Source organism: Balaenoptera musculus, chromosome 8 (assembly GCF_009873245.2).
Source record: "Balaenoptera musculus isolate JJ_BM4_2016_0621 chromosome 8, mBalMus1.pri.v3, whole genome shotgun sequence".
Lineage (NCBI taxonomy): Eukaryota > Metazoa > Chordata > Mammalia > Artiodactyla > Balaenopteridae > Balaenoptera > Balaenoptera musculus.
In genome coordinates this window covers 100,125,683-100,140,090 of record NC_045792.1, presented here as the reverse complement: position 1 = coordinate 100,140,090, position 14,408 = coordinate 100,125,683, and the positions used below count along the sequence as shown (strand labels likewise).

The window sequence follows — 14,408 nt, the reverse complement described above, 5'->3', positions numbered from 1 at the left end:
GGTGAAGTTTTATGACTCAAAGAACTTTCTTGGCAAACCCTGTCTGTAGCAGCGTCTTGAGAAACAAGGAGTGTCAGGGTGCCTGGAAGACCCCAGCAGGCCCTCCTCTGACCTTGAATAGAGGCCCCAGGTGGGGATTTCCTGGGTCTGATCCTTCTTCTAAAATATTTGCCGTTCAGGGAACATTTCCATGGGAATGGGTGGCCCTCCAGATGGTCAGAGAGGAAATTGGGGATGGGATTCTGACTTTCAGGCCCTCCATCTGTCTGTGGGTAACAGACCCACTGTCCTGCAGCCTCCCCAGCCAGGGCCTCCCTCCACCCCCCAGGCCTCCCGTTCCCATGAACAGAAGCCTTTTCCCAGCGGGCCAGCTGTCAAGCCCATGAGCTGGTAGATCTTCAGGTCACCACGTGACTCAGGCCAGATGGTGCCTGTCAATATCAGCTGCCACAGCGCCACGACGGGCCTCAGCCTCACACACGTCCGCATGCGTCACAAGTGGGCACCCAGCATCTGTCCTCATCCTGCCATCCCATCAGCCCTCTGGGCTCCACACCCCACCCCAGTGCCGTCAGCGCAGCACCCACCTGCGTCCCCAGACTTCCCCCAGAGGGAGGTCCTTCTGCGTTCCTGCTGAAACGATGAAGGCCCACGGAATGTTCCCAGCACCCGGCAGGCTGTGAGGGCTTAATAAAGGGTAATCATCATCACTGTACACCTCAGAACTGTTTCTAAAATATCAGGGGGTGGGGCGGGCAGGAAGCTTTTGGGAACAGAGTCAATAGGCACCCGCTGAAAGGAGAGACTCGCCTGGTTACAGGTGAGCGGAACAGCTTCCAGGAGGGCCTGGGAGAATTGGCCTCAGAGACAGGGCCCCCACGGGACTTCCCTGGTGGTCCAGCGGTTAGGACTCTGCGCTCCCAATGCAGGGGGCCCAGGTTCGATCCCTGGTCAGGGAACTAGATCCCACATGCCCCAACTAAAGATCCCACATGCCTCAACTAAAGATACTAAAGATCCCACATGCCACAACTAAAGAGGCGGTGCAGCCAAATAAATAAATATTAAAAAAAAAAAAAAGAGAGAGACAGGGCCCCCTCAAGGGGCCTCCAGGTTAGGCTGTAAGGCTGTACAGGTGGATCACCCACCCGAACTCTCCCAGACAAGTGGAGGTCTGCTCCCAGAGAAGGGTCCTCGGGGGCCTGTCCAGGGCCAAGCAGGAGGGGACAAAGGCCAGACCCTGTGACAACTTCAAGTCCCCACTCCTATCTGGGACTCGGGTTTCCTCTGCTCCAGCATCACTGCAGCAGCTCTTCTAGCCCACAGGGCGGGCACGGCTCCTAACTGTAGCTCAGACGGTCAGCTGGAGGCAGGAGGCAGCCGCAGGGTGTGGGGAGCCGGGATTTGGACCCAAGGACTCTGACTCCGGAGCTCAGGCCTGGACAGCTACCCCCTGCAGACAGCCTGGGCCCAGGCGAGGAAAGGAGGCCAGGCTGTTGCTGGTCAGGGCCAGACTGGAATCTCAAGTCTCAGAGGCGTGAGCGGACGGGCCCCTGAAAATGAAGCCACATCTCCAGCTCTCCACCGGACAGCACAAAGGAGGGTGATGTGGCAAAAGCCAGTCCCTCCCACGGGGTTTCAGTAACACAAGTGGCCACAGGGTGAGACGTGCCCACCCCTCCTGCCCTGGTGACGCACAGAGGATTGCTTGGCACTGATCCGGCCGTGGTCGTGGGACCTGCCGGGGGTCAAGGTTGGAATGCAGGGCCCTCAGGCCACTGCAGGGAAGCGTGGTTGGGCTTGGTCAGAGTCTGGGCCGGAGGGGAGAGCAACAGGGCACATGCAGAGGGAGAAGGGGCGGCCTGGAGGGCAAAGCACAGGGGTCCCGGGGGCCGCAGTCACGGCATCCAGGCAAGGGGTCTGGGCCACAACAGGGTCTCAGCCTCTGGGCTGCACTGATGCAGGGAGCCTGGGTGACTGACATCCTGGCACAGCGTAGGTGGCACCTAGAGCCCACATCTGGTGCCCCTACTGGCAGGCAGAGTTCATTCGTTCATTTATTTGTTATTCATTCCATTATTTAATATTTACTGAGCACCTGCAAAGGTGCCAGGCACCACCCTGGGCTTTAGAAGTTCAGTGTGAACAAGATAGATGCGTCTGTGCCCTTTTGGAGCCTCATAACGGAGGAGGGGGACAGAGAAGGGCTCCGTAATAAGGTCAGCGAGGCCCCTGAAACCTGCCCAACCCGCCTCCTCCACGGGGATGCCCGCCTCTCAGCCTCACTTGCTCCCACCCCCCTGGCAGAGCCTTGGGCTGGCCCCTCCACGGGGTCCTTGCCCACAGCCTTGCCTCCTTTGGTGCCCACTACTGGCCACTCTGCCCATTTGAGTTCCTTCCCTGAGGGGTCCTGCCCTGAGTGACTCGGTGGGAAGAGCAAAGGTCAGGAAGCCCGGAATGACTTGGAGTCCACTCACACCCCCACCAGGAGACTTCCTTACTGGCTGTGTGACCTGGGGCGAGTCGCTCTACCTCTCTGTGTCAGCCTCCTCATCTAGAGATGAGGAAATCTGTGCCCTGCACCAGGCAGGGGCTCTAGAACCACCTAGGTTTGACCTTGGCCCCTCCTGGACCCCCTTCCTGCCACCCCACGCCCTGGGTCACCCCATCCTCAAACGACCCCTTGGGCTGGAGCCCAGGACCCAACCAGCAAGGCCAGGATGGTCTGCCTGGGAGAGAAGCTGCAGGGGGAGAAGACAGGGTCTAAGGGGAGCTCAGGGGTGGGGTCCACAGCTCCAGCTCAGGAAACATCCCGGGGTGGCCCCAGGTCACGTGGTGGCCTGGAAATTGGATGCAGGACGATGGGGGAGGGCGGGGGAGAGAGGGTGTCATCCGGCGCCAGTGTCCCTGACACCATATCCCTTGTTGAGCCGGTAGAGGTAGGGTGGGCAGGAAACACGAGCTGCAGCAGGACAGCGGCGGGGAAGGACATGGAGAGGTGAAACGGAGTGGGCTGCGGCGTGTCTGTGTGTGTGCGCTCACGTCTGTCCTGGAGGTCTCTATATATCTGTTTTTGTGTGTCTGCATGTCTGGGTCTATGAAGTGTGTGTAGGTCTGCCTGTGTGTGTTTATGGGTCTGCATGTACAAGCATCTTGGGTGTTTATGTGAAGGTGTGTGTTTGTGTATGTGTCTGTTTTGTGTTTCCGTATGTTTCTATGTGTGATTGTGTTAGTGAATCTATGCGTAGTTGCCTGTTGGCGTCTATGCGTCTGTATGTGTTTGTATATGCATGTCTTCAGAGGTCTGTGTGCGTCTTGTGTTTGAGTGTGCTTTTGTGTGTGTGCGACTGTGGGCAGGAGGCGCTGGTTGACCCCCTCCCTCTCCCCCAACTTCACTATGGCCAGACTGCTATTGTGGCCCAGCCCTGCTGGCAAGTCTCTGGTTTGGTGACTTACCCTTGATGTTGGGGGCCATGGACCAGCGGGCCGCACCCACAGTCTGTGGGGCTGTCGGTGGGTCCTGAGTCTGGCTGGCTTGTAGTCGAGATACTCTGTGTCCCCTCCTCCCCTCCTCCAATGCTGGAGCCACCCACATCCCACATGCAGCCCCAGACAGGCCCTGGACAGCCCCCAGGCCTGCTGCTCAAGACTGCTGGGTACAGCCAGGCCCCAGGGCCAGCAGAGCTGTTCCACAGACTCCCGCTAAGGGGCAGGGGTCGAGATGGAGGGTGGGGACCAATTGCTGGACCACTGAGTCTGCCCTTCTGCACGCAGGGCTGGGCTGCAAGGTGCAGGGGACATCCCCGGCCAGGGGCGGCTGCTGCCTTTCTGTCCTGTGCGACTTCAAGCAGCTCATGCACCCTCCTCTCTGGGTCCAGGTTCTTCATTTATAAAATAAGGGGCTGGTGCTAGCAGGGCCACGGCGTACAGCTGTACGGTTGTGTACTGCACAAAAGCACCTGGCAGAGGTGACGGAAGGCTCTGAGAGGCAGCCCAGATTCTGCCTTGCAGGCTGAGGGCCCCGCTCTCAGGCTGCAGCACCTGGAGAAAGAGAGGCTTTTTTCTTCCCGTAAGACTTTTGCTCTTTAGGTCCTGTGCTCACGTGGGGGCGTCTGCCCAGAGGGAGCCGTGTTCTAATTCTCACAAAGGCACTGGGGCACCAGCCTTTGGGACCAGCCGCCACCCCTCCCAGTGTCGGTGTCTGGGGACTCCATCCACTGCGGACCCTCCTCCATCCATCTCTGGAGAGAGATCTCTGCGACTCTTCCTGCCCGGCTGTCCTCCCCTCTCCTTTATTTACATGTGTATGAGTGTATGTGTGTGTGCGTGCGTGTGTGTATGTGTGTGCGTGTGTGTATGTGTGTGCATGTGTGTGCGTGTGTGTATGTATGTGTGTATGCATGTGTGTATGTATGTATGTGTGTGTGTGTGTGGGTGTATATGTGTGTGTACGTATGTATGTATTTAACTTCTTGGCTGCGCTGCACGGCATGTGGGATCCTAGTTCCCCAACCACGGATCAAACCGCGCCTCCTGCGTTGGAAGATTGGCAGCGCGGAGACCTAACCACCAGACGGCCAGGGGAGTCTTCCTCTCCTCCCCTTTAAACCTAGAAGGGCCCCCGGCTTTCCTGCTTTGATCCCCTTCCCCATGCTGTAGACCTACCTCCCGCCCACCTCCGCCTCCCCCCACTCTGGCCCGCCTGCCCCTCCCTGGGACTTCCTCCCTTCCACACTTGACGGACCGCTTAGCACAGGTCCCCAAAGACCCCTACACGGGAGAGGAAACTGAGTCTCAAGAGTGAAGTGCCCTGTCCAGAGCGTGACGGTGAGTCCAACCAGGCCTCCCTGACTCCAGACCTGGCCCTGGCCCCTCCAGCCCTGCACCCGCTCCCACCCTCACCCCTCCTTTCCCAGCCCCCTCTGACCACGCGGACACTGCTCTGCTTCACTGCTCTTTATTTCATTAGGAAAGTAGCCGGGGAGCCCCCGGGGGAATGTGGAAATAGGGACAGTAGCCAGCTCCTGTCCCCTGGGGTCGGCAAACCTGTGCAGACAGAGATGAGGCCTGAGGGGCTCCGGTGGTCTGTGCACTCTCCCCACCCCGAGACGCCCCTGATCTCCCACCCCCCGTTCTGGGGCTGCGGTCCCCGGGCAGGGTTGGCCTGACCCAGGGCTTAGGATGTGGGGCTGGTCCACGACGGCCACCCCTGCACGGGGAGCAGCTGTGGGTGGAGGTCCCCCGGCCCCTTACCCATGCCTCAGGCTCAGAGGGGCGCCGTGAAGCCGCTGCCGTGGCTGCCGGGAGGCGTGGCTCGGTAGAAGGGGTCAGCCGAGACCAGGGTTCTGCAGGAAGGAGGGGATGCAGGTGAGGGAGGCGTAGGGGCAGTGAGCCCGGACCTTCCCTTTCCCCCCACCTCCGCACGGGGCCAGTGCTCAGCCGGGGCGGCCGAGCCACAATGAGTCCTTGCCGGCCAGCTCTGGGCCATTATTGGTACAAACGGGATTTCTGAGGAATTGGATTGAGCAGAAAGGAGTCAGAGAGAGGCAGAGCCACAGTCATTCAGCTTTGTCCCCACACACCCCACCCCACCCCACAGCTGGCAGGGAGCAGGTCGGAGCTGGCCAAATGCCCGGAAACACGAGCGCCCCGGGGACTGGGGCAGCGGGGGGAGCAGCTGGGCAGAGGGAGGGGTCGCTGGGCAGAGGAGGGCAGCAGCCCCGTTGGGCAGGAGAGGCAATGAACAAACCAGAGAGAGAAAATGGGCCTCTCAGATGGACAGACAGACGAAGGAGGGAGGAGAGGCCGGGGAAAGACCTAGATGCAGCACAGGACAGCAGGAGGGCGGCGTGCTACCTGCCCACGTGGGGACGCAGGCGCCGCAGGCTCTCCGTGGGGTTGGGGGTGGCCTCCAGGCGGGTGACCGGCTGGTTGAGGGCATAGCCTCCGGGCTTCTGGGGCTGGACGCCACCTCGAGTCCAGCCTTCACGGTCTAGACCCTTGGGGATGTTCTCGAAGTATCTACGACACAGAAGAGTAGCTGGCGGTAAGCTGGTCTCTGTCCGCCTTGGCAGCCTCTCTGCTCTTCTCCAGCAGGAATCTTGGCTCCAGCGGAGCACAGACTGCCGCAGCTCCTCCAGCCTCCTTGCCTTTGCCCACGCCGTTCGCTCTGCCAGGAACTCCCGAAGGCCCTGTCCACTCACTCACCTCTTACCCTGGAAGCCTGCCCTCACTCTGCCCCTGAGCTGGGCGCCCCTCCTCTGTGCTGCCCCTGAGGCTCAGACAGCACTCTGGAGTGTAAAAGACTTTTAAGAGATGCCATGCCTCCCTCCCTGGCCTGTGAACCTCTCAGGGGGTGGGAGAGGATGGGGGTTGGGGACCCCGTCGCATCCATTTCTCTCTAGGTGGTTGACTTTTCCTTCCATTTTGCCAATTTTCACTGAGCACTGGGCCGGGTTCTGAAGGTGCCAAAATGAGCAAGATGTGGGCCCAGCCCCTGAGTTTACAAAGGGGGTGCAGAGAGAAAAATGAGAAAATCAGTGATTATAACCCCTGGGGCTCTGGGCCCATGAGGAAGGAGCGGTGTGCCTGACACCTGCTGAGCGCTCAGGAAACCAGACAGGCGGGTGGGGGAAGGAGAGATGGCTGGGCCTGAGGGTCTGCGGGAGCCTGGGGAGGGACAGGAACACAGTTGTCCCCCAACACCCAGAGTGAGGCTCCGCCCCTCCCCCTTGCCCTCCGCGGGAACTGGAGCAGCCACATGCATCACGGATCTGCTGTGAGGCTCAGGCACCACTTCTACCCTCTGAGTCTCAGCGTCCCCACTCAGAAGAGGGAGCATTTAGCTCCAAGGATGGGGGGAAGCAGGGAGAGCACCCTGGGAGATGGAGGAGCTGGGGGGGAGCAGTGTGGACGCGGATGACACAGGCTGACACACAGATGACAGAGGCCAGGAGGGGAGGCTCTTGCCTAAGAATTACACCTCCATTATCCCACTCCTGTGATGCCCTCCCCACCCAGTCCTGGCCTGGGTAGCCTCCCCCATGACTCTAGGGCCACTTCCTCCTGGAAGCCTTCCTTGATGCCCAGGATACTCACTCCTTGCCCAGGGCTCACACAGCACAGAGCTTACCTTCTGAGAGTGCACGCAGCCCACCTGCCATGGACTGGTTGTAGTGTCTTAGCAGATGCCCTGTTGCTCCACATAGACCCCATTGTACTCCCTTATTCCTCCCCTGTCCACCAATGGCCTGCACTGCATCTCTGGGAAAGCTGCCCTTGGGTTACTGGAGCAAGGAGGTACCTGGGATTTAATATCGCCCCTGGGGACAGCCCTTAACCAAGGATCAATGGATGTGGGGTACAAATACCCCAGCTCTCTCGTTCCTTGGCTGGGATCATTCTGAGTTGTGTGTTTTGCACTGTTTTCTAGAGTCTCCCCATGGGATACCTGGTTTAATAACACACTGTTGTTGGCTGCCATTCCTTCCCTACCCCATTACCCCCATCCCTGACACCCTTAATAAAGGGCTCACACCCAACTCCTTGGCTTGGGGTCTGCTTCTGGGGGAACCCACATTAATCAAGTGTTGGCCTTCTTCACTCATTACTGTGAGCTCATTACTTTTCCCAGTCTCAGTCTCCCTGTCTGTAAAATGGGTCAGCTTCACAGCCCCAGATGTGGGTAGGGAAGAGGGGCTTACCCTTGGTTGTAGGTGGTCAGGTAGCGATTATCCAGGTCAGGGTCACAGGGGCTCCGGACATAGCTGGGGTTGTTAAGGCTGAACCCTGTGGGCTCCTGCACCAGAGGGATAGAGAGGGGACTTCTCAGGTCAGGAGGGGGTGGGGATTTGGGGCGGGGGCTGGGTACCCCAGGCCTTACCTTTTTCCCCACGATCTCCCGGCCAAGCAGGGCAACATTTGTCTGTTGCATCTTCTGCGGGGGCTGGAATTGCCGGTGGTTCATGCTGCTGGGTTCTGGGCCAGAAGGGGGCACCTGCAAGGGACAGAATCACAAGGGTGGCCAGGTGGCCAGGGTGAGGCAGCAGGATGGAGGGAAGGCAGGCAGAGGCCCATGCAGCCTCAACCGCCCCAGCCCCAGGATGCGTCCCCCTCCAGCCCCACTGAAGTCACGGCACGCCCCTCACTTTCCAGCCCCTGGGCCTTCCCCCCTCCACCCAGGGGTCCTTCCCCCCTCCACCCAGGGGTCCTTCCTCTGCATCTCCAAATATCCTGATTCTTCCCATATTGCACTGCCCGGATCGAATGGCACCAGGTCCAAGAAACCTCCCCGTCTCCTCCTCTCTGAGTGCCCCCTTCTCTGAGGGAGCCCCCCGAGGCCACTCACTCTGGGGTTCAGAGTCCTCTCATTCACTCGGCTGAAGCCGGTCTCCTGCTCGGAGCCTCTGGCCAGCAGCGGCAGGAACTCATCCCCCTAAGGCAGCAAAGCAGCCCCTGGCACGGCTTCCGGCACCATCCCAACTGCCCCATGGGAGGACCTCCGGCTGTGGCACAGACATTCCCCTCCAACCCTGGCTCAGCTTACGTGAGGATGGGTCATGGGGAGAAAGTCTGACTTGGTGACACTCCGGCCGGGGAGGAGGACCTGGAAAGAGGCCACAGAGGAGCATCAGGCTGCTCAGCTGCTCCTTTGTCCTGAGCACAGAGAAGGGCTCAGCGCAAAGGGGTATAATTGGACTTACAAAGGAAAGGGGAGAGTTTGGGAAGAAGGGAGGGGAGGGCACGATGCTGAATGGGAACCAGCAGGCCAGCGTTCTTGTCTGAACTCTCAGTGACCTTGGCTATGCTGCTTTTCCTCTTTGGGCCTCAGTCTTCTCATCCAGAAAATGGGGGAGTTGGACCAAAGTGGTGGTTTTCGCCCACGCTCTTTCATCTTGTGTTTGGGCAAAGGCTTCTGCAGCTCATATATATATTTTTTTAAAGCTAGAAACCCCCAGACTGGAGAGCTTCAATCACCTTGAAATTCTAGTGGGGCCCAGCCTGACTTACCGGCTCCCCAGGGAGGGCCTGGGAGGGCGGCTGGAAGATCACGGGGTTCTTGTTGGAATCTTTGGTTAAGCCAGTCTCCTCCTTGGCCCCAATTGATTTCTTCTGCAAGAGATCTGCAAAAGACAGCCCCTCTGTGCTGGCCTGGGACCAGCAGGCCCCACCAACGTGGCTACCAGTGACTCAGTGTCCCAGTAGGTGGGGGAGGCGGGGGAGCTGGCTCCAAGGATCTGGAGGCCTGAGCCGCCAGGATCATGGGCAACAGGGGGACTCCAGAGTCCAGGGCAGAGAGCAAGAGAGGAAAGCAAAAGGAAGGGCAAGCCTCAAACAGCCCTTTTAAGCAAGAGAGTTGTCCTTTGGAGATCAGCAGACCTAAAGCACAGAGGTCAGCCCAGGGAATATGGTTTCCCCAAGCTGCCGATATGTCCTTCTGTCTTCCGCTGGTGCCTTCTTAGCCTTGTGCCAGCTCTGGGGTTCCCGGGGGTCTCTCCCAAGGGTCGGGGATAGGGAGGTGTAGTGGGAGGCCTGAGCTTAGATTCACGCCTGCCTACCTGGCTGGTTTGAAGCCTCCTTGAGATACTTGGAATTATACTCGGAAGTCATGAAGCGGGGGCCCTGGAACACAAAGAGTGGAGCAATGGGGGACACAAGGTAGACCAGGGCCCGAAGGCAGTGGGGGCGGTGCTGGCTCTCCGGTTCTCTGTGCTTTGAGTAGACCTGCATGCTCCCACACAAATCTCTCTCTGATCGGGCATCACAGCACCAGAAATTCCACCAGGAGAGCACAGTTCCTCCGTGACAATGAAAACTAAGTCATATCCCACGCTGGACTCCAGTAATGGACAACGGGACCCAGAGCCCCTGCGACCCAGAGCGGGAGGGGCCCAAAGAGAGGAGAGAGGCTGATGGAAGGAAATGGGTGCTCACAGTACACTGGGCCCCTGGATGGGATCAGGAGACAAGGGAGCTCAGGTATTAAATCCTAAGATACATGTAAGGAAGGCTGTGAGGACCACTTTGCTGCTGCCTTGGAAATACCAAATATCAAATCCTCGGCTCGCCCCAGTCGTTTTGAGCGTGTGTGCCCTGAGCCCACATTTAGCCGGCTGCCTGGGTGAGTCAGCACAGAACCTGTCTCGAGGAAGCGGGAGGAGGTGGGTCTGGCCCCTCTGCCCGGCCCAAGGCCCTCATCGGGGCCACCCACTCACGTGTCGGGCATTCTCCCACTCCAGCGAGCCCTTGTTCTGCTGTTGATGGAGCAAGGGCACTTCCTTGGGCTCCAGCCCCTTGATGGCCTGGGGCCCATAGTCCTGGGTGTCAAAATGGACCTTCCTGACCTGGGAGGAGGGAGCAGCCAATTACCCTCCAGGTGAGGGGATGGCAATCACTTCCTGACTCTGATTCTGCCCTTGACCCCTACAGAGTATCTGCACAGCAGCCTGAGGGGTCCCTTTACGATGAAGCTGGGCCATATCCCTCCTCTGCTCAAAGCCCTGCAGTATTCCCATTGCACTCCGGGTAGGATCCCACATCCTGACAGTGGCCCACAAGGACCTAAGCTCCTCACTCCGCTCCAGCCACCTGCCTCCTTGCTGTCCCTCCTCCCATCAGGTGCTCCCACCTCAGGGCCTTTGCACTTGCTGTCTGCATTGCCTGGAATGCTCTTCCCTTACTTTGCTGCATCCGGAGGAATACTGACGTCCCTCAAGTTTTTGTCTAATGTCTCCATAGTAAGCTCTTTTCTGACCCTCCTGACTTGCAGGTCCAATTCCTTCGCTTCTGCTTCACTCCTTGCCTCTTCCCTGTTATATTTTTTTCCCAGCACTTATCACCTTCAAAAATCGAAGAGGTGTTTAGAACATATTGGCTGCCTGAATGAATGAATGACAGCATCCATTCTGGTGGTGGTGATGATGATAAGGATGATGGTCGTACAATGATAGAAATGAAGAAGATGGGGATGATAGTGACAAAAGTGAAAGTGACAACAGCAGTGGGGATGGTGATGCGGGCATGGAGATGTGGATGGGATGGTGGAGATCATGGGGAAGGGGATGGGGTTCGGGTGGGGAGGGAACAGGACTGGAGGTGGGGATGGTAGAGATGATGATGGTGACAGGAATGGGGATGGAAATGGAGGGGGAGGTGATGGGGGATGGGGGTGAGGTCAAAGGTGATAAAGGTGAGGGGACCCCAGCCCACACTGTGGCTCCTCCATGCCCAGTCGTCTCAGCCTTGCCCAACTCTTGGCAGTGCAGCCCCACCCTCTGGAGGGATCCTCACCCTGTCCACCCTCTAGCCCTTCCTCCACCCCAGGCTAGGGTCCCCCTCTGTCCTGGTCCTGGCCCAGCACTGACCTCCCTGGTGGGGGTGACTGCCCTGGCCTTCTCCCGAGAGGAGCCAGCGTGGGTCTGGTGCATGTTCCAGGGCAGTGGGTATTTGCCATCAGGCACCTCCAGGGGACGGTAACTCTGACTGGTCACGGTCTGGAAATTGTTGCAGACTTGTGCCCTGAGGGTGGGGCAGGAGGAGGAGCTATTACCACCAGGGCCACCTCTCCTTGTCCCCTGGAGGCTTCCACCTCCCTCAGACCTCCCACAGCAGCCTCGGGAGTCTGCTTGCCTTTGGGCCCCAGGCTGAGGACCAGGCCCTGAGTCCCCCAGGACGCCGGACCCCATGCGCGGAGACTGGAGTTGGTCTGATGAGGTCCGATGGCCCTGGGGGCTGAGGCCCGGGAGGGCAGGGGGTGAGGAGGGGTTGGACCGACTGTACCCCATAGCCGGGTTGTCCAGGGCATCAAGATTGGGTTGGTATGAGACCACGGGCCGGTAATTTGATTTGTAGCCTGTGCCTTGGTGACTGCCCATGCGGGGCTTGAAATCCTCCCGACCTGCCAGAGGGGAAGCAGGCAGACAGGACTCAGGGTCCGCAGAGCGGCAGAGCAGTGACCAGGGCTTCCCAGGCAGGACCAGCCTCCCCCCGCACCAGGGGTCTAGGAGGGCGTCCCCACTCCTGCCCCGTGCCCTGGGCGTGGCTCCTACACAAAGGTGCCCTCACCGTAGGCTGTGCAGTAGCTGGTGGCGTAGAATTTCAGGGGGTCTGTGCAGCCCCCCGAACTCATCTTCACATAAGGGGAGACAACCCCCAGGGGGAGTTTCCCCATCATGATGCTGTGGGGCAGGACCCCCGGGGGGCCTAGGAAAGAAGCACAAGGAGCCCCATAGGTCTGGCAGCCCAAGGGTCCCAAGCCTGCCCCAGGCCCAGGCTGCGGAGACCACAGAGGAGGTGATGGAAGCCCACACGGCGGCCCTTCCCCCAGGTCTGTGCCTTTCCACCGACACCCACACCCTAAACTGAAGAAAGGACTAGTAATCATCAACACTTGTGTACCCTGTGTCTCATCTCACCTTCCTCACACCTTATCACCAACGCCCCTCCCCCGTTTTACAGCTGGGAAACTGAGGTTCCAAGCGGTGAAGGATTAGCTCATAATAGGTAGTAGAACCGGGATTCAGACCCAGGGTATCTGACTCCTCAGCTCCTGATCTTTACCCCTCTTCTGGGAACTGAATAGCCAGACAATCGCCCACCCTGAGAACTCTTGGCCACCCCAGCTGGGAAGTTCACTCCCAGCCCCAGGCTCCTTGTCTCTCCCTAGGGTCCCTCGGCCTTGCCCGCCTCCCACTAGAAGTTGGCTCAGCTCTCTTGGGGCCCAACCACCCAGCTGGCCCCACCCTTACCTGCCCTCCGCAGGGGCTCTGAGGTAGGGCCAGAGGCTGCAGGAGGCAGGATCCGCTCCAGAGAAGCCTGCGCCCTCGGGGAAGTGGCCAGGCCGGAAGAAACAGTGCATTGCCTAGCAACAGGTGCCTAGCAACAGTGTCCCCATGCCTTGGAAGCCCTTCTGAAGCCAGGGCCCACTGAGGGGCTGACCTGGCCAGGAGGGGAGGCCAGGAGCTGCCCAGGCAAGGTACTGCCTCCATGGCTCCGGCCCCTATCGTGGTGTCCCTCACCAGAGCCAGGCAGAATTGCTGTCTGAGTGACATGAAATAAAAGATAATCCTGAACAATCACTCCAATTTATTGAGTACCCACTTCTCACCAGACACTTTACATCTTTTATCTCCAGTCTTCTGAATAGCTCTTCCAGGTAGCTATTATTATCCCTCTTTTCACACAGGGAAAAGGAGGGTTAGACAAGCCAAGTGACTTGGCTGGCCGGAGATCTCACAATCAGAAAATAGTAAAGTTGAGATTCAAATGTGGGTGGGTCCAGATCCCACTCTTAAGCCTCTGGGTAAATTAATGTTGACTATGTTCTGCTAGAGCCAAATCTGTGCCAAGCTCTTTTACACACATTACCTCGCATAATCCCCCAAACCACCCTGTCAACTGGCTACTATTATTCTAGGTCCAATAAACCACAGCAGCGAAGAGTGTGATTCAAACCTGATCTGTCGCCTTTGATGAGATATTTATCTTCTTAACGTCCCCATTTCCTCATCTTCATCGAGGGTTGTCACTGGACCTGTCGCCTAGGGCTGTTGGAAGATTTGACGAAAGAGTGTATTCAGCACCTGGCAGGTAGTTGATGCTCGGTTTTTAAAATCTCTTCTTAGCTTTATGTTGCAATAGGAAAGATGGGGCCCAGGCCTCACAGTTGGTGGTGGAAGAGTCTGGATTAAAACGGCGTGAGCCAGATCCACAGGTCATGCCCCTTCTGTGAGGGCCCATTTGCCTCACATCGGCTCTAAGGCTTGTGAATGTCTAACAGTTGGATCTCTGGGGACTGAGAGGTTGTGTGGGGGGGGTGGGGGGATGGGGGGGAGTGTCCTGATTTGTAGCATTTGTCGATTTCTATGGCGTAAACACTCCCATCATGGCTGCTTTCAAACTACCAACGCAATGTTACTGAAAAGGGAATTGGGTAGGCAAGGTCAGCTGCCCACCACAATTACAGTACTTCCACCATAGGGATACAGTAGATGGAAGTAAGCCCAAGAGCATAAATGACAGGAAAATATGGGAACGTAATGAGGAGGTGATGACTTCGAAGTATTTATTAGCTTCTTTTTTAATATAATTTAGTAATATGTAAGTTTATATCATTGACATTTTAACAATGGCTGCGTTCAACAATCAGCTGGCAGATTTCCTGGAAGTTTCACCGTCAGCTCTCAGGAGCTGTATGAGCTGGCTCCAGTGCTCCAGTGCGCCCCTGCTCTTAGGGGAGAATGAGGTGTGAATGAAGGGGAGGCCGAGGGAAAGGGGGCTGCCCTCGCCCAGGAGACGCCCTTGCCGCACTCACCTGGAGGTGACCGGCCTGCTGGTGAGGGAGCTTGTGTCTGCACCTGATCCCCACAGAGAGGCCCTGGACTCAGAGGTGACCAGGACCCAGCAGAGGC

General features: G+C 58.2%; 1 protein-coding gene and 1 non-coding gene across 2 annotated transcripts; one reads left to right on the top strand and one right to left on the bottom strand.

Moving 5' to 3' along the window:
• Nucleotides 1-886: 886 nt before the first annotated feature.
• On the top strand, nucleotides 887-959 carry TRNAG-CCC. Its single transcript has one exon. It is a non-coding gene; the product is annotated as a tRNA-Gly (tRNA).
• Nucleotides 960-4,943: 3,984 nt separating this feature from the next.
• PPP1R32 (protein phosphatase 1 regulatory subunit 32) lies at nucleotides 4,944-12,810 on the bottom strand. Its single transcript, XM_036861775.1, has 14 exons — nucleotides 12,747-12,810; nucleotides 12,064-12,201; nucleotides 11,779-11,896; nucleotides 11,364-11,517; nucleotides 10,215-10,343; nucleotides 9,558-9,621; nucleotides 9,010-9,122; nucleotides 8,546-8,605; nucleotides 8,348-8,434; nucleotides 7,883-7,996; nucleotides 7,704-7,798; nucleotides 5,857-6,021; nucleotides 5,254-5,345; nucleotides 4,944-5,046 (listed from the first exon to the last, which is right to left on the bottom strand). Exons 2-13 carry the CDS (start codon nucleotides 12,170-12,172, stop codon nucleotides 5,267-5,269), a joined length of 1,287 nt encoding a protein of 428 aa, XP_036717670.1. The 5' UTR covers nucleotides 12,173-12,201; nucleotides 12,747-12,810; the 3' UTR covers nucleotides 4,944-5,046; nucleotides 5,254-5,266.
• Between the last annotated feature and the right edge of the window lie 1,598 nt (nucleotides 12,811-14,408).